Source organism: Suricata suricatta, chromosome 5 (genome assembly GCF_006229205.1).
Source record: "Suricata suricatta isolate VVHF042 chromosome 5, meerkat_22Aug2017_6uvM2_HiC, whole genome shotgun sequence".
In the NCBI taxonomy this organism is placed as follows: domain Eukaryota; kingdom Metazoa; phylum Chordata; class Mammalia; order Carnivora; family Herpestidae; genus Suricata; species Suricata suricatta.
In genome coordinates this window covers 66,864,848-66,891,162 of record NC_043704.1, presented here as the reverse complement: position 1 = coordinate 66,891,162, position 26,315 = coordinate 66,864,848, and the positions used below count along the sequence as shown (strand labels likewise).

The 26,315-nt window shown below is 37.1% G+C and overlaps 1 protein-coding gene across 1 annotated transcript in view; it reads left to right on the top strand.

Annotated features, from left to right (window-relative positions):
* POLQ (DNA polymerase theta) overlaps positions 1-24,384 on the top strand; it is a 106,139-nt gene extending 81,755 nt beyond the window's left edge. The window contains exons 25-30 of the mRNA XM_029939408.1: positions 1,819-2,003; positions 4,989-5,100; positions 9,880-10,004; positions 19,494-19,647; positions 22,539-22,654; positions 23,363-24,384. Of these exons, the coding sequence (XP_029795268.1) occupies positions 1,819-2,003; positions 4,989-5,100; positions 9,880-10,004; positions 19,494-19,647; positions 22,539-22,654; positions 23,363-23,476 (806 nt within the window). The 3' untranslated portion in view covers positions 23,477-24,384. The remainder of the gene's footprint in view (positions 1-1,818; positions 2,004-4,988; positions 5,101-9,879; positions 10,005-19,493; positions 19,648-22,538; positions 22,655-23,362) is intronic.
* Positions 24,385-26,315: the final 1,931 nt, after the last annotated feature.

The following is a 26,315-nucleotide window of genomic DNA, read 5'->3' as shown; positions in this document are numbered from 1 at the left end:
TAAAATACCTAGGAGTAAACCTAACCAAGGATGTAAAAGACCTATATGATAAAAACTATAGAAAACTTATGAAGGAAATTGAAGAAGACACAAAGAAATGGAAAAACATTCCATGCTCATGGATCGGAAGAATAAACCTTGTGAAAATGTCATTACTACCCAAAGCAATCTACACAGTCAATGCAATCCCCATCAAAATTGCACCAACATTCTTCTCAAAGCTAGAACAAACTATTCTCAAATTTGTATGGAACCACAAAAAACCCCAAATAGCCAAAGTAATATTGAAGAAGAAAACCAAAACGGGAGGCATCACAATCCCAGACTTTAGCCCCTACTACAAAGCTGTCATCATCAAGACAGTACGATATTGGCACAAAAACAAACACATAGACCAATGGATTAGAATAGAGAACCGAGAGCTGGGCCCACAAATGTATGGCCAATTAATTTTTGACAAAGCAGGAAAGAGTATCCAATGGAAAAAAAAACTGCCTCTTTAGCAGGTGGTGCTGGGAGAACTGGACAGCAACATGCAGAAGAATGAAACTAGACCACTTTCTTACACCATACACAAAAATCAACTCAAAATGGCTGAAGGACCTGAATGTGAGACAGGAAACCATCAAAACCCTTGAGGAGGAAGTAGGAAACAACCTCCTTGACCTCAACCGCAGCAATTTCCTGCTCGACACATCCCCAAAGGCAAGGGAATCAAGAACAAAAATGAACTATTGGGACTTATCAAGATAAAAAGCTTCTGCACTGCAAAGGAAACAATCACGAAAACTAATAGGCAACCCATGGAATGGGAAAAGATAGTTGCAAATGACACATCAGATAAAAGGCTAGCATCCAAAATCCACAAGGAACTCACCAACTCCACACCTGAAAAACAAATAATCCAGTGAAGAAATGGGCAGAAGATCTGAACAGACACTTCTCCAAAGAGGACATCCAGATGACCTACAGGCACATGAAATGATGTCAACATCACTCATCATCAGGGAAACACAAAACAAAACCACACTGAGATACCCTCTCACAGCAGAGTGGCTAAAATGGACAAATCAAGAGTCTATAGATGCTGGCGAGGGTGCAGAGATGGGCACCCTCCTGCACTGTTGGTGGGAATGTAAACTGGTGCAGCCGCTCTGGGAAACAGTATGGAGGTTCCTCAAAAAACTAATAATGGAACTCCCCTATGACCCAGCAATAGCACTGCTAGGGATTTACCCAAGGGATATAGAAGTGCTGATGCATAGGGGCACATGTACCCCAATGTTCATAGCAGCACTGTCAACAGTAGCCAAGTCATGGAAAGAGCCTAAATGTCCATCAACTGATGAATGGATCAAGAAGATGTGGTATATCTATACAATGGAGTACTACAAGGCAATGAGAAAGAATGGAATCTGGCCATTTGTAGGAAAGTGGATGGACCTCGAGGGTGTCATGCTAAGCGAAATAAGTCAGGCAGAGAAGGATAGATACTATATGTTTGCATTCATAGGTCTAACAGGAGAACAGGAGAAACCCAATGGAGGACCAGGGGGAGGGGAAGAGGGAAAGAGTGTTGGGGAGAGAGAGGGACGCCAAAACCTGAGAGACTATTAAATACTGAAAAGGAACCGAGGATTGAAGGGGGAGGGGGAGGGGGAAAAAGAGGTGGTGGTGATGGAAGAGGGCACTTGTGGGGAAGAGCACTGGGTGTTATATGGAAACCAATTTGACAATAAACTATTTAAAAATAAAAATTAAAAAATAAGCCCTGGATTTGTCTTTGTACCAGCTTTTCTAAAATCATTTCTGTTTCAGGTGGCTTAATATTAGCTGCTGATTACTGTCAACTTGAACTGAGGATCTTGGCTCATTTATCCCACGATCGGCGTCTCATTCAAGTGTTAAACACTGGAGCTGATGTTTTCAGGAATATTGCTGCTGAGTGGAAGATGATTGAGCCAGCGTCTGTTGGGGATGATCTGAGGCAACAAGCAAAGCAGGTGATCTTAATGAGCATATTTAACATAAATGTGAATTTTAATGATTAAAAAATTGCCTTGATCTTTTGCAGTAGAGGAATGATTTCTCCATCTTTGGATCTTTCAAATCACATTCACCTGAGCCTGTCTCATGGTATTTATTATGCTTTCCTCAATAGAGTCCATAGAAAGAATCAGATTTGTCTGAGGCAGCTGAGCGTGATGAAAGCCATCTGCATTACTGGTAGATACTGTGGCGGTGGTGGTGGTAGTTGTTGTTTATGTGTATGTGTGTTTGGGTGGGTTTCTTTTAGACTGAGAGAGAGAGAGAGGGATCATGAGTGGGAGAGCAGAATGCGTGGGGGGTAGAAAGAGTATCTTAAGCAGGCTCTGTGCTCAGTCCAGAGCCTGATGTAGACCATGGGATCATGACTAGAGCCAAAATCAAGAGTCATATGCGTAACCAACTGAATCACCCAGGTGTCCCTGTGTGTGTGTGTTAAAAATGTCTTTATAGTCTATAAGTATTCGTATTTTCATCTGCTTTCTAAATGTTTACTGAAACATCAAAATTACTGAGCTATAGATTATAATTAATAACAGCTTTTTAGTTTTTTGAGGCTTCTGGTTAGCTAATCCACATGTGAAACTTTATACTGCCCTTGGGCTTTTCAAATGGGTCAATATTAGTTCCTACTCCTGGATGACGGTCAGGCACAGAGAAAGTCAAAGGTCACATTTACTCCCTTTCCTGGCCTGGATTAACATTGATACTTTTTTTGCCACATGACCTGTGGGAAATCTGGTGCCAGTTTTGAGAGAGTAGGATTGCTGGCTGAGGCAAAGGAGCATTACTCCCACCTTTAAGATCCTGCTGTGTTAGTTTCACGTTTATACTTCTAGTTACTCAGTCCTGTAATTCTTGACTTCTTCTCAACATTGCCTATTTAGCACCAGCACTTGTATCTACCACTCTTTAAATTTTTTTATGTTTATTATTTATTTGAGAGAGAGCGAGACAGAGACAGAGACAGAGAGACAGAGTGCAAGCAGGGGCGGGACAGAGAGAAAGGGAGACACAGAATCTGAAGCAGGCTCCGGCTGAGCAGTCAGCACAGAGCCCAACTCAGGGCATGACCTGAGCTAAAGGCAGATGCTTAACTGACTAAGCCACCAGGTGTGCCTTTTCCACTGTTTAGAAAGCCAGCTTTGCCCTTGCTATTTAATAATCTCCTCTGAGGTTCTGCCTTCAGCAAGAATCAAACCCTAGGTAAAATAGGTAATGTGCCGGTATTTAATCTTAATAATAAACCCATGAAATAGGTATTATAATTATTATTCGCATTTTATGTAGAAGTAAACTGAGGCACCAAATGTTAGTAATTTGCTTAAAGTCATACAGCTGTAAGTGGTACAGCCAGGGTAAGTTTAGAATGCTAGACTTAGACATTCTGTCTCCATAACAGAAACATCATGCACCGATGATATCTGCCTCTATTTAATAAGTACTTACATGACTTAATAGTGTTTATGCTATACCAATTTTTGTTTCTAAGTCACCATGCACTGAATCTCAGCAAGTGCTGTGTACTATCTGAATTTTTTAAAAAAATGTAGGAGTCACAATAAAAAAAAAAACCCACCAAAATGGAAAAGAAAAAAGAAGATGAAAAAAACCACTTTCAGTATATGAAGAAAGATAGGGGGACGCCTGAGTGGCTCAGTCGGTTAAGCATCTGAGTCTTGATTTTGGCTCAGGTCATGACAGTACAGATCCTGCTTGGGATCCTCTAGCTACCCTCCTCTCTGTCTGCCCTTCCCTCACTCTCTGTCTTTCTCTGTTTCTCTCTTTCAATAAATAAATAAGCATTACAGGGCATGTGAGTGACTCATTCAGTTAAGCATCGACTTCTGCTCAGGTCATGATCTCGTGGTTCACCAGCTGGAGCCTGCATTGGGCTCTGTGCTGACAGATCAGAGCCTGGAGCCTGCTTCTGATTCTGTGTCTCCCTCTCTCCCTGCCCCTTCCCTGCTCACTCACTCTCTCTCTCACACAAAAATAAATAAACATTTTTTAAAAAGGGAAAAAACTAAAACTTCCAGCTGTCAAATCACATTAAAAGTATTTTGGAATTCTGATAGTCATTTTTTGCAAGTTATCTTCTAAATTATATTTAATGAGATTTATATGAGCTTGCTTTATATCAGGCAATTTCCCAACACTTATAAGTAATAACTCAGTAATCTTCATAATTCATGATACAGGTATTACTATCTTAATTTTATGAATGAAGAAATTGAGGTACAAGACTTTGGGTAGCTTGTGCAAGATAATACATCTTGTAAATGCTGGAATTAGGATTTGAATCTAGGCAATACTCAGTATTAAATTACAGTTTCCTTACTGACCAATTTAGACCATTTATTTCCATTACACCCGAAATTTCCTGAGGAATTTGATTAGCCCAAAATAATTCTGCAATTGTGGGATTTCAGGTGGTGGTGAGGTAAAAAGCATATTTATTCCAGTGAAGTCTTCCCTATTTTCCAACCATGAAGCCACCACTTCCTGCTCTGTTCGTCCCAATCAAGGGCCAGGAGATAAATGTTTGTAATACTTCTCTTTCTTGACACCTGACATGTCTTTAAGCAGAAGCTAATATGGTATTACTGGAGCAGAAAGCCAATCTGAAGACTACTGGATAAATGAAAGAAATAAATCTTAAATCACTAGTATTTTCTTAAAACACATATACATTCATATTTATTCATATTTTCCTCCTTCTCTCCCCCCCAAAAATATTACTAAAAGGCAGAAAAGAGAAAAGATGTTCACTGGATATTAAATTCTATGAATTTAACTTACCAAAAACATATCTAATCATTTCTTGACTCACTATGAAATAAAAAGTTGGCCAAATTTCAAACCTAATGAACTTTTCATATTTGCATTTTATGTAGTTATCACCTTTAATATACTTACTGAGTTTAATGACTTCTTTTCAGATTTGCTATGGAATCATTTATGGAATGGGAGCTAAATCTTTGGGAGAGCAGATGGGCATTACAGAAAATGATGCTGCCTGCTACATTGATTCCTTCAAATCCAGATATACAGGTAGATAGACTTTGAGTGATAATTATCTTCTACATGCTATCCTTTTTCAACTATCTTGTCGTATTAAATGAAAACTATTAGTGTTAGAAAATGTTCTGCTAATGTTTCTATTACTCAGAAGTTTTTGTTAGGTATTGTTAATTAAATAACATTAACCTTATGATTACTAAGATGGGCTGTTTTCATAAAAGTAGGATCAGAAATGGAATAACAAAGTCCAGTTGATGTATATGCTACTATGTCATTGTGAATATCTCATAAAGCCTTGGAATTGCCCTGTGCTCTAGGATTAGATAGGTTTAATTTAGAAAAGCAAACCATTGATTAAATATACCAGAAACTGTGAAAGAACAGTTGCTGTTATAGAGCCTTTGAGTATTACCATTTTAAATTATCTTTTGGCATTTGTTGAGGTGCAATTTACATACAGTAAAATTCACCCTTTTTATATGAATATTTGTATGAATTTTGACAAATGCACAGTTATATGCTCTGCACCACAATCAGGATATGGAACCATCATCCTTTCACTCCAAAAAATTATTTTTTTTTAATATTTTATTGTCAAATTGTTTTCCATACAACACCCAGTGCTCTTCCCCTCAAGTGCCCTCCACCATCACCACCACCTCTTTTCCCCCCTCCCCCTTCCCCTTCCACTCTCAGTTCATTCTCAGCATTCAATAGTCTTTCAAGTTTTGTATCCCTCTTTCTCCCCAACTCTCTCTCCCTCCTCCGCTCCCCCTGGTCCTCCATTAGGTCTCTCCTGTTTTCCTGTTAGACCTATGAGTGCAAACATATGGTTTCTGTCCTTCTCTGCCTGGCTTACTTCACTCAGCATGACACCCTCAAGGTCCATCCACTTTCCTACGAAGGGCCATATGTCATTCCCTCTCATTGCCATGTAGTACTCCATCATCAAAAAATTATTTCATAGTCCTCTATAATCAACCCTGTCCTCAATCCCCAAAGAGAAAATTTTATTCACATATGACATGGTCTTCTACATAGAAAATCGTATGAATTCTATAAAAACAAGTACTAGAACAAATAACTAAATTTAGAAAGCCCCACTGTACAAGGTCAGTTTGTAAAATTCAGTTGTATTTTTGTTGACGAGCAATTAGTGAATGAAGAAAAAATAAAACCATTTCAATCACAGCAAGATATATAAAACACTTGGGATAAACTTAACAGTATGTACAAGACTTTATTGAAAACTCTGGAACAATTTTTAGAGAAATTGAAGAAAGATAAATATGAGGGTTACCATGTTAATTTATTAGAAGACACAATACTGTGGTGATGGTAGTTCTCTATAAATTGTTCTATAGATTCAAATCAGTTCCAATTGAATATCCATTAGAATTTTGTGTAGAATTTGACAAGTTTATTCTAAATTTATATGGAAATTAAAGTTATATTAAAAATTCAATATAAATCTTCAGGAAAAAAATACAGAAAAAATTCTTTGTGACATCGAGATAGGCAAAGATTTCTTAGGTCATAATTACACTGAATTAACCATAAAAGATAAACACTGATCGAAGACACTATTAAGAAAATGTAAGCTGGGGCACCTGGCTGCCTCAGTTGGTTAAGCGTCTGGACTTCAGCTCAGGGTCATGATCCTGCATTGGGCTCTGTGTTGACAGCTCAGAGCCAGGATCTTGCTTCTGATTCTGTGTCTCCCTCTTTCTCTCTATCTGCTCCTCCCCAGCTGGCACTGTCTCTCTCTCTCAAAAATAAAAAAAATATTTTTTTAATAATAAAAGAAAATGCCAGGCAAACCACAAAAAAGAAAATATTTGCAATTCCTACTACCCAACAAAAAAACTTGCATCCAGAGTATGTGAAAACTCTTACAACCAATAGTGAGAAAGCAAACAATCCAATAAAATAAAGGTCAAAAAATTTGAGCAGACATTTCTCAAAAGAAAATATATGAATGACAACATCAAATATTATCATTAGTCATCAGGGAAAAGCAAATGAAAACCATAAAGAGACACCATTACAAAACACTACAATGGCCAAAATTAAAAACATTATATCTCTTTTACATTACTGGTAGGGTTGTCAAATGGTACAACCACTTTGGAAAACAGTATGGCTCTTTCATATAGAGTTAACATACAGTTAATTATGTGATCCTGCAATTCTACTATTGAGTATTTGCCCAAGAAAAATGAAAATATAACCAGAGAAGACTTCTTTGTGAATGTTATAGCAGTTTTCTTCCTAACAACCAAACTGTCTATGAACAGGACCATGGATAAACAAATTTTGGTGTATCTCTGAAATGGAATACTATTTAGCAAAAGAAGGCAAATTCAAATGAGAACATACAGTACAATTCAATTTTTATGAATTTTTAAGAACATGAAAAATCAAGATATAGTATCGTAAAACAGATCAAGGAGAGTTTGAGGCTGATAATGGGGAGCTGACTATAAAGGTAATACAAGTGTTTCATATCTTGTAGTGTGCATACATTTGTTAAAACGCATCTAACTGTTCACCTGAAGTGTGTTCCTTCTGGGCACATGCACCCCAATGTTTACAGCCGTGCTATTGACAATAGCCAAACTATGAAAAGAGCCCAACTGTCCTTTGACTGATGAATGGATAGAGAAGATGTGGTGTGTGTATATCACACACACACACACAAACACACACACACACACACACACACACACACACACACGTATGGAATATTACTTGGTGATCAAAAAGAATGAAATCTTGCCATTAGCAACAATGTGGATGGAACTAGAGTATATTCTAAATGAAATTAGTCAACGAAAGAAAATATCATGATTCACTCGTGGAATTTAAGATAAAAACAGATAAGCATAAGGGAAGAGAAGCAAAAATAATATAGAAACGGAAGGGGACAAAACCTAAGAGATTCTTAAATACAGAGAACAAATGAAGGTGGCTGGAGGGGTCTGGGGTGGGGGGAAGGGCTAAATGGACAAGAAGGACTAAGGAGGGCACCTGTTGGGATGAGCACTGGGTGTTATATGTAAGTGATGAATCACTAGATTCTACTCCTGAAATCGTTATTGCAGTATATGCTGACTAACTTGGAAGTAAATTAAAATGAAATAAAATGAATATACAAATTTAAAAAATAAAGTGGGTTCCTTCTACTGTATATAAAATATATCTCAAGATTGATTGCTTTAAAAAATTTTATTCAAATTTAGGTTAGTTAGCACATAGTGTTACATTAGCTTCAGGTGTACAGTACAGCAACTCAGCACTTCCTTACATCACCCTGTGCTTTTCACAGCAGGTGCACTCCTAATCCCCATCACCTATTTAACCCGTCCCCACACCCTCCGCCCCTCTGGGAACTATCAGTTTGTTCTCTATAGCTAAGTGTCTGCTTCTTGGTTCTCTCTCTTCTTTTCCCCTTTGCTTGTTTTTTTTTTTTTTTTAAGTAGTTCTTTCCATCTCTAAATATATGAGGGCCTCTGACAGGAGTCAGGTAAGAGGATTTGTAGAGGTGAAGTCTCTTCAGTCTCATCCTTTTCTTTGCTCTTCACTCAACAATATCACAGTAATTTTTATAGAGAAAAAGAGGAGGGCCTTATTGCTTTCTGAAATTCTTATGCTGGTGGTTGAATATCACCAACAGCTTCACTTGGCAGGGTTTTCTCCCTTCCTTTCACCCACAGTCTCCTCAAATGTCTCTCCTGTACCAGCCACACAACAGAAATCCTCAGATGAAGGGTTTTAGTTAGGAGATGTTAGTGTTAATTATTTAGGATAAGTAGAGCTGTGAGAAAGCAGAGATTGCACATATGAATAAAGATATATTAGCACAGTCTGTATGCTGATGGTGTTTTAAATAGCATAGAGAAAGGATGTTGAAAAGAGAAGACCTCTCTAGCTCAGAGATAGGAATGAACAGTTGCCCTACCTGGAAGAAGTTCATCCTGGAGATCTGTAAGGTGTAATAATGAACTTATAGGATGAATGCTGGGATAGGAAATATGAGTGTTTAAAAAGTACGCTGTACGTAGTTTTCTTTTTAATTTTAAGACGTGAGTTGCATATATTCTTAATGAAGTTTTTATTATTCATGTTTTAATTTCAGTTAGGTCCTATTTGAATTGTATCTGAGATGCTAACAAGGAGCTATTAGAATGTTTTAAGCCTTGAAGTGGTAAGACCAAAGAGTGAAAGAGGATTGAGTAACACAATCAAAAAGCAGAAGAAGCTGATGTAAAGTAGCGTGGAATAGTCTTAATATCCTAGGTTTTAGTATCTGTTCTGTTGTTCTGGAGTTTGGTTTCATTTTTTTTTGTTGGTGATAGAGTTAGATTATGTCATTTCTCTTTTTTTTTTTTAATGTTCATTTATTTTGAGAGAGAGGAAGAGAGAGAGTGCACACGCGCGCGCACAGGGGAGGGGCTAAGAGAGGGAGAGGGAAGAATCCCAAGCAGGTTTCATGCTGTCAGCACAGAGCCCACTGAGGGGCTCAAACTGATGAATGGTGAGATCATGACCTGAGCTGAAATCAAGAGTCGGATGCTTAACCAAATGAGCCACACAGGCACCCTGATTATGTCAGTTCTAAAGTCCCTTTTGTTTCTAATTTTCTGAGTCTACAAAAAGTGAATGAAAGCTTATATGCAAAGATTTGATGATATGATATAGTGTTAAGAATCATGGTAGCCAGGTTTTGGTATATTTTTCTATATTGAAGCTAGTGAATGAGACTAAGAATGGACTTTGGTTATAATTATTTTTGTATTTTCTTTATAGGGATTAATAGTTTCATGAGAGAGACAGTGAAGAATTGTAAAAGAGATGGATTTGTTCAGACCATTTTGGGAAGACGTAGATATTTACCAGGAATCAACGACAACAACCCTTATCATAAAGCTCACGTATGTTCAGATTTCTCTGGATTTTTAACTTAATATTTTAATGATATATACTTTTTCAACAAACATTAAACACTAATTTTCCTTTTAGGGATCAGTAGCATACTAACTGGATCTTCTGTTTCACTAGGGAAGTAATGGCACATGCCAGTATTTGCTGAACATGGTCCTTAGGAGACCAATGTAAATATGCATTCACTTAATAATACTTCAGATACTTTAAAGATGTTCTGTTTGAGTAAGCCAGTTATTTTTTAGTTCTGTTAACAAGTCATAAATGTAATTCTTAAATTTGCTAATTGTTCTTTGTTTCAGATATCATATACCAATTTGTCATATCACAGCAAATTACCAATGTTTTCAGATTAGCCCATCATTAAATTGTGGTCATTCATTTTTGGCTTATTCTACTTGTTTGTGTGTGTGTGTGTGTGTGTGTGTGTGTGTGTGTGTGTGTGTTAGAGAAAAAGAGCTAGAGTGCACACGTGCATATGCAGGGAAGGAGCAGAGGGAGAGGGAGAGATTGGATCTTAAACAGGCTCCATGCCTTGCAGGGAGCCCCATCATGACCTGAGGAGAAATCAAGAGTCAGACACTTAACTGATTGAGCCACCCAGGCTCCCCTTGTTTATTTATTTTAAAAGCACTGGCTCAAAAGAGGTTATTAGAATATCCAAAGTATTGAAAAAGAGTATTTTTAACACCACTTAAAATATTTATTGACAGTATTTGCTAAATTATGATTTACTATCTGTGAAATCTTTGGGATCCACAAAAGTATTCTATGCATCTGAACATTTAAATTTTTATTATAGTTCACATCTTCCTGTTTCAACTGTGTATATTATATCTTCCTCCGTACTTTTGCATGTCAGTACCCACTGACATATTGTATGTAATGAAAATACCCAGTGGTAGACTTCTGTCTGGAGCTAGAACCCTTACTTCTTCACTCTGTAGCCTACCATATACACAGACCTCAAATATTTATCAGGCTTTCACCATATCTTTAAATGAGTTGTCACTTAGGAATAGATAAATACATAATTTTCTACTGGTCAGATGGAACCAGCTAGTGGAAGGCTTTTAATGGGAGGCTGAAAAATTTAGGCTTGATCTAACAGGAATTATATTTCTTGGGATTTACATGATGAAAAATGGAGGATAGAGTTATTAATGTAAATTAACCATACAAGTTTTTGAAAACTAATATTTTTGTACCTAAAGATGTGAGAGTAAGACTTTTCATGCCAAATCCTTAGGAGTCAAAGTTCTAACTGATCTATTATGTTGTTGTTGAGAAAAAAAGAAAATTCCAGCCCTCTAAATTAGCCAGATTTAATTTTTCATTTGGCCTCACTTTTTGTTTACACTTTTATTGTACTGAAAAATATACATAGAGAAAGTATAGGAAACAAATGTAAATTTTAGTAAATTGTCGCAGAACTACCCCTGTGTAACTACCACTCAAGTCCAATAGAATATTGCCAGCACCTTAGAAGGTTCATTGATGACTCCTACTCACTACCCACTGGCTCTCAGAAATAATCACTATCATAATTTCTAGCCCGATGGTTTTGTTTATGTATTTTTGATCTCTGTGTACATCGTGTGTATGTATTCATATGTCTAGCTTCTTTCACTCAAAATTGCGTAGGCAAGTCATGCATGTTGCTCACACAACGGTAGCTGTTTTACCTATGATCGTATATTTAGGAATATATCACAGTTTATCCATTTTTCCACTGATGGGCATTTAGGTTTCAAGTTTGGAGTTATTATGGATATTGCCGATTTGAAAATTATTGTCCAAGGTTCCTGGTGCACATATGTTTCCATTTGTCTTCAACTTTAGTAGATAAAGCCAAACTGTTTTTTATGGTGGTTGCAGCAATCTGTCCTCCTATCAGAAGTGTGTGCAAGTTCTCATTGCTTTCTGTTCTTGCCAACATTTGCTATTAAGATGATATAATTTTAGCTGTTCTATTGGGTTTAAGGTAGTATCTTATAGTTTTAATCTGCATTTCCTTGAATACTAATGAGGTTAGCCCCTTAACAAAAATGTATTGGCCATTAGTTATTTCTTTCTTGGGAAAGTGCTTTTTCAAGGTTTCTTTTTCCTTTTTTGTTGTTGAATTGTCTGTCTTTTTATTATATGTTGGAGCTCATTATTGGTTATGTATTAGGAAAATATTCTCTTCCATACTGTATCTTGCCTTTTCGTTCTTACTAGTAACTTTAGATGAGGAGAGGGTAATAATTTGGATTATCCTTAAAATTTCTATTGAGAAATAGCATGTGTAGTAAAGGGCATAAATCTTATGTGTAAAAATTTAAGTTTTACATGTTTATAGCCATATAACCACCATCCTGGTTATGACACGGACCTTTTCCAACCCTCCAGAAGGCTTCTTTCTATTCCCTCCAAATTAGGACTATCCACCTCCCACCCTATCCCACATATAAAACTGTAGGTTTATAGGTTTATGTTCCCTCTAAATCGGTACTATCCACCTCCTACCCTGGCACACACATAAAACTAGAAATCTATAGGTTAGTTGTGTATGAACTTGAATTTTATTTAAATGCAATCCTGCCGTATATACTCTTGGATCTGACTTTTTTCATTGGAATATAGGTCTATGAGACTCATGAGTGTCATGTGCAGCTATAGTTCATGTTTTTACTTAGCTGACCTTGTAGAAACATACCAACAGTTTATCTATTTTAATCTTTCATTTATCCATTGGCAGACATTTGGACTGTTTCCAGGTTTTGCCTGTCATTAATAAAGCTGCTGTGAACGTTCTCATATATGTCTTTTGATGAACATGTGTACCTAATTTCAGTATCTTTAGAGTGAGTCATAGAGTAAGCAAATTTATACCTAGTATATACCACCTAACACTTTTACAGGATGGTAATCCTTGTTAATGTTGACATCAGCTCTGTTTATCTACATTCTTGCCTTGGTTGATAACCTTGTTTTTTTTTAATTTTAGCCATTCTGGTAATTGTGTACTGGTCCCTCATGTGCTTCTAATTTGCCTTTCCTTGATGACTAATGATGTTGAGCTCCTTTTTGGTTTGTTTGGATGTCTTCTTTTGTGGAGGGTCTATTTAAATCTTTTGTCTTTTTTTTTTTTTTTTGAGTTGTCTCTGTTTTAACTGATTTATGAGAGTCCTTTATATATTTCAGATATGAGCCCTTAGGTTACATGGACTTGTCAGTCTTTTATATTATTATAGGGCTTTCCTTGATCTGTTTAAGAAAGATTTTACTACCCCAATGTCAAGAAAATATTCTCTAGGAATTTTTGGTTTTGCCTAATACATTTATATTTACAATCAACAAAAATTGGTTTTTATGAGTTATGAGAGACTGAGGGTCAAGGTCCTCCATCTCCCCTCACCTCAAGGATATACAATTGTCCCTAATTATTTACTGGAAAAACTGAGCTTCCTCCATACTGTTCTTCAGTGCCACCTGTGCCACAAATTAAATTTCCAAATATGGATGTGTCTATTTTTGTCTGTTGTATTTGTTCCTCCTTTAGGCTGTGCCACACTGCCTCAGTGATTCAGCTTTGCCTTTTTGTGGTCTCTGCATTTCCATATAAGTTGTGCAAGCAGCTTGTAAATTTCTATATAAATACAAAATCCTGTTGGGATTTTTTTGAGATTGCCTTGAGTTCATAGATCAAGATGAGATTGATGGATGTATTTATAATCTTCAGTTTTCCAGCCCATGAACATGATATATCTGTCCATTTATTTAGGTCTATAATTTTAAAATTCTCTCAGTGTTTACTTTTTGGGAAGAGATCTTAATGTGTCTATTAGATTTATAGCTAGGTATTTGAAAATTTTTGATGCTCTTGCAAATGGTATCTTTTTTTGCACTTTTCCTTCCTTTTTTACATTTTCTAAGCCTTTGCTGCTGTTACATAGAAATATAGCTGTTTTTATTGTTCTTCGGTCTAGAAGACTTGCAAATATTACTAATTCTAATAATTTATCTGTAGATACTTTTAGATATTCTATCTTCCCAATTATTACATGCAAAGTAGTATTTATAACTAAAGTTTATTCCTTTTATTACTTTTGCTTGACTTATGAGCCAGGACAGTGTTGAGTATAAGTAGTGATAGTGAGCATCTTTACCTCTTTTTTGGTCTCAGAGGGGAATTTTAAACATTCACTGCTCTGTAGAACTTTCCTTTAGGTTTATTAGTGCCTGTGTCAGATAAAGTAAGCTCCCTTATATATGTATATGCAGGGCATTGAGGTTGTGTCATACCTGCTCAGTTCTGTTCTTGTAGTGCAAATACAATCATAGTCAATACATAAATGGATGACTGTGTAGTTGTGTTCCAATAAAACTTTATTTACAGAAATAGAAGCTAGGCCACATTTGGCCTGCAGGCTGTAGTTTGCTAATCCCTAGTCTAACTGTCCTTTCTTTGATGTAATCTGCCTTTCTTTTCTAGGTTGGTTTCCACAATATTCTTCTTTCTGTCTAGTTTATAGAAGAATTTCTGCAATATTCCTAAATTGCATGTGTGTTTTTAATTTATGTGCCTCTTTGTGGATATATGTGTTTAATTCATCCCTTAAGGGTGTTAAGATTTTTAAAAATCTGTGGCTTGATATCTTTTGTTGATTTTAGATCTTAGTCATTTCTTCTTTAATTATTGCTCCATTGCATTCTCTCCTCTCTCTGGGACTCCTATTATAAAAAGTTTAAGCCTTTTAAAAAAAAATCCCTCATGTTCCATATCCTCTGTTTGGTACTTTCCATGTTTGTATTTCATCATGCTTAATTCTGCTTATTTTCTTCTAATTTATCTTTCAATTTACTAATTTTCCTCTTCAATTTGCTGTTGAACCCAACTGTTAATCTTTTCTGTTCTAAGTGATGTAGAACTTTTCCACAACTCCATAAGGGTTCTTTATCCTCCCCCACATCAATATTATACCCCCCTCCCTGTACACACACACCAAACTATAGGGAAGGTACTGTTTAAGTGCTTTAAGTTCTGTTGTTGTTTTTTTTTCCTGGCACAGAGTGATTTTTTTTAATTGGAGTATAATTAATATATAGTGTTATATTAGTTTCAAGTGTACAATATAATGATTCAGCTATTCTTTATATTTTTCAGTGATCATCACCGTAAGTGTACTCTTAACCCCCTTTATGTATTTCAACCTCACATCCTCCCTCCCCTCTGGCAACCACCAGTTTGTTTTCATTTCTTTCTTTGTTTTGTTTCTTAAATTCTACATATGGGTAAAATCATATAATATTTATCTTTCTCTGATTCACTTTTTTCACCTTGCATTATACCCTCTAGGTTCATCTATGTTGTTGCAAATGGCAAGATTTCATTTTCCTTTTTTTATGACTAAGTGATACTCCATTGTTTATATTACCATCATCTTTATCCATTCATCTATGGATGGACACTCAGATTGCTTCCATACATTGGCTATTGTAAATAATGCTGCAATAAACATGGGGGGTCCATCCATATATCTTTTTGAATTAGTGTTTTTGTTTTCATTTGGTAAATACCCAGTACTGGAATTACTGGATTATATGGTAGTTCAATTTTTAATTGTTTTGAGGAATCTCTATTCTGTTTTTCACAGTGGCTGCACCAATTTGCATTCCTACCAACAGTGCATGAGGACTCCTTTTTCTCCATTCCTCAGCAATACTTGTTACTGTCTTTTGACAAAATATAACATTTGTTCATAATGAAAACACTCAACAAAGTGGTTTAGAGGGAACATACCTCAACATAATAAAAGCCATACGTGGAAAAAACCCACAGCCAACATCATACTCAATGGTGGAAAGCTGAGAGCTTTTCCTTTGAGATCAGAATCAAAACAAGGATGTCCACTCTCACCACTTTTATTCAACATAGTACTAGAAGTCTTAGCCACAGCAATCAGACAAGAAAAAGAAATAAAAGGCATCCAAATTGGTAAGGAAGAAGTAAAACTTTTTACTATTTTTAGATTACATGGTACTATATATAGAAAACTATAAAACTCCACCAAAAAGTACTGGAACTGATAAATGAATTCAGTGAAGGCACAAGATACAAAACTAATTTACAGCAATCTATTGCATTTCAATACATTAACAATGAAGCAACACAAAGAGAAATTAAGAAAATAACTCCATTTACAACTGCACCAAAAATAATAAATACCTAAAAGTAAACTAAACCAAGGAGATGAAAGACCTGTACTCTGAAAACTATAAAATGTTGATGAAAGAAGTTGAAGATGGCACAAACAAATGGAAAGGTATTTCATGCTCCTGGATTGGAGGAACAAATATAGTTAAAATGTCCGTATGACTCAAAGCAACCTACAGATCAATGCAATCCCTATCAAAATACTAACAGCATTTTTCACAGAACTAGAATAAATAATTCTAAAATTTGTGTGGAATCACAAAGATCCCAAATAGCTAAAGTAGTCTTGGAAAAGAAGAACCAAGCTGGATGTATCACAATTCCAGAATTCAAGATAATACTTCAAAGCTGTAGTAAGTTCTGTTATTTTTATTTTTCAGTTCTAGAGTTTCCATTTTGGTCTCATTTTATGTTATTTGGTTCTCTGCTGAAATACTCAAATTTGTTTTTTATTTTCTTGAATATATTATACTTTATTTTATAGTCTAATAAATTTGATAATAGTTTATAGTCTAATTAAAATCTCAAGCTTGTATCCCTATAGCCTGTTTCTATTGCCCTTTTTTCCTTAGTTTTTTTACAACAGTTATATTGTCTCAATTCCTTGTTCTCCTGCTGATATTTTATTGAGTATCAAATATTGTTTATGAATGACTGTGGGTATAACTTGGAGCTTGTATGATAATATTACTTTTATTCAGAAGACTTAAATTTGCTTTTGGAAGGAGATTAGAATGACTAACAATATAGGGTTACTTTGATCTAATTTCAGGAATAGAAATGATTTGAAGCAAGGATGTTAAGACTATACTGTTTATAATTTATCTTTTTTCTTAGGTTGTTAGTTTGGGGGTGGCAAGTTGATGATTTACTAGCCCTTCTTCTACTTCTTGGCCCTTGTTTGTTCCGCAGGCCCCTCAAAATCAAGCTCTCTTCAGAGCTTCTTTCAGCTGCCTCTTCTGGAATCTGTTGATGTCCCTGAGAGAAATGGTGGCCTCCAATGCCAGGGTTGCCTCCGTGGTTTTCTTTCTCTCCTACCTCTCAAGGTTCTATAATTTTTCATTTCCTTTTTAACCATCTGATTCAAAGAGGTCTTCTCTGTCCAGCTTTTCTGGCTGTTGTCAGTGGGAGGGTTGATCCTATTGGACTAATCTCCTATTACCAGAAACCTGAATTTTTTATGTATGTGAAAAAGCCTGGTCATGAAGGGACTGTGGTTGTAAGACACGAAGCCCAAGACTGCCAAGTTGGTTTTTTTTTTTTTTTTTGGAAGAGAATCAGGGAAGCACAATATTGTGAGAATGAAGTATATATCTTAGCTTTATTTTTATGTTTGGTTATGTTACAGTAAGAATCACCTGAAAATTTCAATGGCTTATAATACGAAACATTATTTTTTTGGATGTTTATTTTTATTTATTTATTGTTTTAAATAGTTTATTGTCAAATTGGTTTCCATATAATTCCCAGTGCTCTTCTCACAAGTGCCCTCCTCCATCACCTCCACCTCTTTTCCCCCTCCCCTTCCCCCTTCAACCCTCGGGTTTGCATCTCTCTCTCTCCCCAACTCTCTTTCCCCCTTCCCCTCCCAATGAAGGGGGGAAATTTTTAATTCATGTTAGAGTTAGGCTCTGGGTTGACTATGGCTTTGCTCCATAGTTTCTTCATTCTGGAATTCAGGATGAAAGAAAAATCTCTGTCTGGGATAAGCCTTTTTTTTTTTTCTTTGTAACAATGTTGGATAGCTCTTAAAACTTTTTAGATGGGGCTGTATGTCAATTTTAGTCACATTTCATTCACCAAAACAAATCAAGGTCAACAGTTTAGAGTGAACAACACTTGAAATTATATGGCATTGGGTGGGGCAACAATAACACAGTCCACTACACAAAGGGGAGGGGTCAGTAGATCTCTGAAATTCAGTCACTCTTTAAACAATGACAACTGGAGGACCAGGGGGAGCGGAGGAGGGAGAGAGAGTTGGGGAGAGAGAGGGACGCAAAACTTGAGAGACTACTGAATACTGAAAACGAGCTGAGGGTTGAAGGGGGAGGAGGGAAAAGAGGTGGTGGTGATGGAGGAGGGCACTTGTGGGGAAGAGCCCTGGGTGTTGTATGGAAACTAATTTGACAATAAACTACTTAAAAAAATAAACAATGACAACTGAATGGGTTTAGAGTGGATTTGTTAGCATCTGACAAAACAACAATTAAAAAAGATGTTTAGGGGCACCTCGGTGGCTCAGTCAGTTGAGTGTCCGATTTTGGCCCAGGTCATGATCTCATGGTTCATGAGTTTGAGCCCTGAATCGGGCTTGCTGCTGTCCACTCAGAGCCTGCTTTAGATCTTCTCTTGCACCCCCCCCCCTGTTGCTCCCCCACTCATGGTCTGTCTCAAAAAATGAATAAACAAAAAAAAGTCTATCTCTTTAATAGGTATTTACTATACTAGGAATTGGTTGTAGCCCAGATAACAGAGAACTAAGAGAATACATCTCAATTTACATAGATCCTTCCAGTGTGTAGACCCTTCCCATTTTCTGAGACCTTTTGGGACAATAGGCATGGTATTCATGAATAGGTTCTACCTTGGATATTAAACCAGGTGTCCATCCCTGCTGCCTTAGGATCATCACTTTTAGCAGCTATGCTTGCCTGCCAAGAAATGGTATCAAGAGTTTTGGGTAAGTTCTAACTTAGTATCTAGGAATCGAGGGTGTGCATTTTCACTAGCAGCTAGTGATTAGCCCCAGCAGCCCAGATTCATACCAGAGGGCCCCTGACCTGCTGGGGCCAAAATCTACATAGGACCAACAAACCACTGATATGGGGAATGTGCTTGGAACATTATAACACACATCACAAAGAATGATATTCTACTTATATCTGTTTAAGGGGAGTTGTATTTCAAGGAACAGGTCTTTTAGAGTGAACAGATAGAACATTGATGATATATGTTTATAAAATAATTTTGAGTTGCTAAATACATTTTAAGGATAATGCAGTTTTTGATTCCTAAGTGTTGAAGATTTCTAAACTGAAGCAATCTGATCTTTTATTTAATCTGCTCATGTGGATTATAGACTAGAATCTAGAGCCCTGGCTCATGCCAGGTGTTATTCTTAGGATGCAGCTTAATAGTTGACATCTTGGGTCACATCTTGGACCCGATTTCCAGTCTGCTTACAGATGTGAGCACTGATCTGTGGACACTAAAAGCAGGTATGAAACCATGTTCATATATCTAGTAGAGCACCTGTTATTGTTACTGTTTTTCATAGGCTGAGCGTCAGGCTATCAACACAACAGTCCAAGGTTCGGCAGCTGATATCGTCAAAATAGCCACAGTTAACATTCAGAAGCAATTAGAGACCTCCCACTCAACCTTCAAATCCCATGGTCATCGGGAGAGTATGCTCCAAAGCGACAGAACAGGTTTGTTCACAAACGAGGTTCCTGCTATAGCTTAGTAAGATTAGCCATATCAGAAAAGACAAAGGGAAGTATTTTATATATTATTTCTCAGCATTTTTCAAACATTTTGATCTCATGATGTTTTCACACTCTTAGAATTACTAAGGGTCCCAAAGAACTTTTGTTTATGTAGGTTATATATAGCAGTATTTATCATATTAGAAATTTAAACGGGGAATTCATTCATATATTAATGTTTAAAAATAAAAATAAATAATAAAATCAATATATGTTAGCATAAGTAATATATTTTCATAGAAAAAACTACATGTTTTAGAACAAAAGAAAATTGGTGATGAGTGGTTTTAGTTTACGTTTCTGCAAGTCTCTTTAATGTCTGGCTTAAGAGAAGATATTTGGGTTCTCTTATATATTTCTGCATTCAGTTTGCTGCAGTCTCACCTGTCCTGTAACGTCTGGAAAACTCTCTGTACAGTCTCAGGTGATAATGTCCCAGTTTGTGGGGGACCAATGGGTTTCCTAAGATACGGGACTTTCAGTGCTAAATCCAGGCTAACTGGCCACTTTGTTGTACACTTATGAGAGAAGGAGACTGGAGAAGGAAAATAACCTCTGAGTGTTATTACGAAAGTGATTTTGGCTTTGCAGATACTTTGAAGGAGTTTGGGATCCTCTGGTCCTTAGCCAACACCTTAAGAATATGTTGATTTTTCTATTCATCACCATCCATGTTCTCTCTCAAGTCTAGAAATATACTCTGAGCTGACTTCCTCATCACATTTCTTTGCCAGTATTGCCGTCTCTTCTTGTTCTTGTTTTCCTAAGTTTTCTCCTTATTGCTTGGATAGATTATTTCTTGTTCTAACAAGAAGATTCCCTCCTTTGTTTGTCTCTTGTCCATACTTTTGCTTTAAGTACCATTTCACAGTGGTTGAGATTACCAAACCATGACTGCAGCCAAGTTTTAAATTTTCCTGGGAAGAAGTTAAGGAGGTTTAGGGCATAAAGGGGAAGAATCAATTTTGTTGGAGATGGTACAGAAAAGGTGAGATCCACTGTTAAGAATGGAATTTGCTGTTTCTAGAAGAGATATAAGTATGCTATAGAAAATAATATAGTCCTTTACACAGATAATAAAGATGCTCCCTTCTACATACAAAAAAATACATATTGAATGCTGAGAATGAACTGAGGGTTGAAGGGGAAGGGGGAGGGGGGAAAAGAGGTGGTGGTGATGGTGGAGGGCACTTAAGGGGAAGAGCGCTGGGTGTTGTATGGAAACCAATTTGACAATAAAATATTATGGAAAAAAAATTAAAAAAATACATAGATATAAAGACTTATTGTCTTTCCCCTCCCCCGTGTATCTAAGGCTACTCATTCAACATTTTGTGTGTGGGAGTCAGTGTGCACACATACTATACACACACACCACAAACACATTCTCTCTTTATAGAGAGAATATATGATCAAACTTATTTGGGGAATAACACTGTACTCTGTGCTTTAGAGGATTTGGAAGTAAAATTTATCACCCTCTGTTTAAAATCTAAAGAAAAGAAAGGAAGATATGATACCTAACTGAAACATTTCCGTAACTCTTCACAGCAGACTGGCGCAGTGTCAGGATGAGGATATAGACAATAGCAACAGCCGTTAGAGTGGGTGGAAGACACCGTGCGTATGTCTCCGAAGACGCTTCCTGATGCCGGGCTGGGTTAAAAGTAGTGATAGGTCAGTGGGATCGAAGGGATCTGAGCCCAAGGAAGCAGACAATGCCCGGAACAGGGAGATTCTAGTATTCAGAGTCAGAAGCCAAATAACAAGGATCAATCAAGAAAATGAAGGTATGGTGAATGGAAAACAGAAAAGCATCCTGACAACCAGTGATGTGGGATAAGGGGACCCAGTGGGACAGAGCAGATTTCAGTTAGATGCACAGCCTTGCAGCCCACGTACGGGAGCAGCTTGCCACAGCCTCGTCTTCATTTGCTCTCTTACCCTCTGACGGCCACTGTGAGGAAACTCGGGCTGCAGACAGTGACAGCTAAAGAACCCTCTCTGAGATATAAGGAAGATATTATTTGTGCTGCTCGGAAGGATCAGTTGGAAATTGGGGTAGCAGAAAGGCATGAGTGCTGTAAGCTGTGGGCAAGTGGTTAAAGGCAGTTACTCTAAGGTATTATTGTGGGACCCTATCTTAGTGATCACTGGGGCACCATCTGTACCATGAGGCTCAGCTTGTTAGGAAATAGTAACATTCTAATACAGTGGAGTTACTGGTTCTTTTGAGAATCTACTGAAAGATCATCCACAGAAAAATGTACAGATATAGACTCTTATGTATAACTTCAAGGGATTCATACAGTCTCTGAAGTCCTCATCTGAGCCCTAGGTTTAGAATTACAGTGTGTGCTCCAGTTGGAAAAGTACCAGTTCTACCACTGTAACACTTGTGGCCATAAAAGTGTAGCAGTAAATCTTCTTCTTATAATACACTGCCTAGTGACAGTACCAGTTCACTTTCCTGGAGCCGGGATCAAGCCCCACACTAATCTGGTGGTATTATTACCCAGAGAAGTTGGTAGTGAGGACGCCATGGAAAGAGAAGATGTAGGTTGTTTTATAAGAAATAAGTTAAATGGCATTTGGAGCAGAGCTCTTCAAACTCCATTCACTGGCTGTTAGATTCCTCCTTTCTGGGAGGAAGTTGATGGAGATTTGAGTTCACCTGAGAGGTCAGCAGTCAGCAAGTAGATCTTTTCCTAATAATTCTAAATTTCATGTGTTTTCATTAAATTTCCCAGAGTTTCTCAAAATCCCTAAAAAAAGAGATTCTTTTATGGCACAGTGAGACGCTGATCAGTTTTGCTCCTTTTTTCATGGGACAGGATTGTTACCAAAGAGAAAACTGCAAGGGATGTTCTGTCCAATCAGAGGAGGCTTCTTCATCCTTCAACTCCATGATGAGCTCTTATATGAAGTGGCCGAAGAGGATGTTGTTCAGGTATTTTTGCAGTGTTTGTGTCCATTTCATAGAACGCTAAGACGCTGGAGGTCAGGTTAAGATGCATGAGATTTCTGGAATCCTTCCCTACTCCCAGGACGGCTGTGTAAATGTTGAGTCCTGCAGGGCTGAGAAAGAGCCAAGAGGGCTCAGTTTTATACTCCTTTTTATTTTTATTTATTTAATTTGAGAGAGAAAGATAGAGTATGTGTGTGAGGGGGGGAGAGGGTGGGGTGGAGAGAGAGAAAGCGAGTAGGAGAATGAATCTTAAGCAGGCTCCATGCTTAATGCAGAGCTCGACACAGGGCTCCAGCCTACGACCGAAAGGATCATGACCTGAGCCAAAATCAAGAGTCAGATGCTCAACCAACTGAGCCAGCACGTGCCACTCATACTCCTTTTTAAAGAAACTTTTGATGCAGGGCTAAGTTTTTGTTTAGGAGAAGTTAGATGAGAGTTTGGAGTTCTGCCCTCAGGGTTGAAAAGCAGCACTCACAGAAACTGGTAGAGCCCTGCTCTTCGGTGAAGACCAGTTTGGGATGGCAGGCTTTTTTGAATTTTGAGTTTTAGGCACCATGAGGTGAAGAACTCTAGTCTGGCTTATCACCTCAGTGGGTGGATTGGGAAACATTCTTTGATTGGGAAGAGAGTTTGTTAACCTGTTTTTCTTTTACTTTTTCTTTTCTTTATTTTCTTTTTTTTTTGTAGGTAGCTCAGATTGTCAAGAATGAAATGGAAAATGCCATAAAACTTTCTGTGAAACTGAAAGTGAAAGTGAAAATAGGTGCGAGCTGGGGAGAGCTGAAGGACTTCGATGTGTAATTATACAGCTAAGTCCTCCCAGGGAAGCTGGTGTAGGTACAACCGTATGGAAGAGAGATTACCCTTTCACCTATTTTGGGAAAACCAACTCTCATATCTTGATGGACGTGGGATAGTAATTTTAGTGAGAGTTTCAAAATGTCTATCAGAGTTGATTCTCTATAGGAGAAAAAACTTTTTTGAGGCAAAATACCAAGTTTAACAATTATTTTACTCTCAAAGAGTATGTATGAAGTTGCCTTTTATAGTTCTGTGTGGCTCAAATCAGGTCCAGAACACTTGATTGATACATGCACTTAGCACTTTGGGTCCTCATCTGTCTGGTTGAGCATGATGGCTCAAGGACTGTGGTCTTGGGGTGCTTTCAGCGCTGTCCAGGATTCAGACACTTGTGATGCAGACTCCAGCAGGAGCCATCAGCAGATGGGGATTTGGTTTCTCACATACCACCATGCTTAAGCATTGTGTGTGGTTTTTCTCCAATATCAATTTAAGACTAGTGAAGTAACATTTAAAGCAGCTTTGGCCAATAAATTCTGAATTCTATAATGAGGTAGAATCAATATGGATGTAGTCTAGGAGCGGATTTTCATGAAATGGTGTTTCTTCTTCCTTTTCTCTACTCAATTCATTCAATGAATGTGTTTGCAATACTTAGGTATTATAAAATAAGCTACACCTCTTCAAGAGGTATCCTGTTCTGTAAGATCAGTTTAATGTAATACTACAGTTTAAAGTAATACTGCCAGAGAAGGAAGACACCCCTGTATCCATCTCTTACTGTCCCTTTCTGTGTTTGTGGCATGGTGAGAATACCCATGCTGAAGAAATTATATTTTATAATCTGTCAGAAGTATATAACTGACTTTTTTTGCTGTTGAAATAAAATGAATTTATAAGAAACTTTATATCAGCAACTCGGTTTTTTAAATTGTGTTTCATCTAAGAGTATCTGAAACCTGTGTTCCCAGTATTTATTCTAGGATTTGCATCATTGAGTTTGTTCAACAACGTCTGTGCACATAGGAAATGTTTCTTTTATTCTTAATCAGTTATCAGAAGAGCTCTTTTATGTTTATTATATAGAATTTTTAAAAAGATGGTTGCTTTGTAGACAAAGTGTAATATACTATTAGTAGTGGCCTATTAGTGCACAGAATACTTAGACATGACTTTCGGGGGGTGAGAGGGAGTGGGCAGAAGATGGCACAGGTAAGAGGAAAGCTATAGCATTATTTCTTGAGTTTTTTCCATATTCACCTCTACCATCTTTCTCCGAGAGAAAAATGGTAGTGCTGTCGCTGTTCAGATGGCCTGGAGATGCGGCCCAAGAGGAGGCTCGTCCTGTTCGCCTGTGAGCACTCTCTCGGGATGAGTGCAGACACGTAGGTCATCCCCGCCTGATTGTCTGCAGCACTTGCTCCGTATGGGTAGCCACATGCATTTTCTCTTCCTTTTGGTTTATCAGCTGGACTTGAAACAAACAGTCAATTTGCACGAATTCCAGTTACCATAGTTTACTTAAAGAACACGAGTGCCCCTGATAACACAACTCAAATTTCAGTTACCACGGTGTAATAACTGAGCAATTGCATAAAGTTCAAACTTCACTCTTAAGTGCACAAATCATCACGTAAACCACAGAAGAGCACTGTGATGAGCAGAACTTCCCCAATCCCATCCTAACCCCTCAAACCTGTGAACATGTACTATGTGTTAAAATGGACATTGCTGATGTGATTAAGTTAGAGACCTTAATTGCTTTCTGGCTGTTTTATAGATCCATTGTTCTTCTTATCCTGCTATATTTTTATTTTGTTATCTTCTGGTATCAGTATGCTTTCATTTCTTTATCACGTTCTTTTGTATAATTACTGCGGGTCCCCTTGTGGTTACCATGAGGCTTACGTAAAATATCTCAAAACTATAACTCTCTATTTTAAACTGCTAACAGCTCAGGTGCTATAGCGTTCCTAAACTTTATACTTTACCTCTCCCTCCTCTCACATGTTAGGTTATTAATGTTATACTTTATGTACTTTTAATACTGTGCATCCAATAAGAGATTATTTTACTTTGGTTTATTTTTACTATGTTTATTTTTTTAACTTTTAAATTAGAGTTGTAAGTTAATTATGCACTTCTATTACTATATTATGAAACCTAACTTTGACTATGTATTTACCATTACCAGTGAGTTCTTTCTACTACCTTCTTTTGTTTTTAGGATGTTAATTAATTAATTTCCTTTTACTTTCACTCAGAGACCTCCCTTTAGCATTGTATGACAGGTCTGGTGGTGATAAATTTGCTCAGCTTTTCTTTGTTCAGGAGAATCTTTATCTCGTCTTCATTTTATAAAGGATAGCTTTGCTGGGCATAGAATACCTGTTTGATAGCTTTTTCTTTCAATATTTTGAATATATCATCCCATTCTCTCCCAGCCTGGAGAGTTTCTGTTGAGAAAGGTTTTCCCTTGTGTATAACTTGTCTCTTTTCTTGCTGCTTTCAAAATTTTTGTCTTTGATTTTTGACTAATAATAATGTGTCTCACTGTAGCCCTATTGAGACTCAGCCTTTTTGGATTCATTGGGTCTCATAGATCTGAATATCCATTTCTCTTCCCAACTTTGGGAAGTTTTCAGCCATTATTGCCTTAAACGTATTTTCTATCCCTTTCCTTCCTCCTGGTTTTTTTTATAATGAGGACATATGGGTTGTATTCCTCATTCTCATAGGCTTTCTTCACTCTTTTCCACTGTTTTTTTTCTTCTTGCTTCTCTGAGTAGACAATTTTAAGTATCTTATCTTCCAGGTTACTGATTTTTTTCTTTTGTAT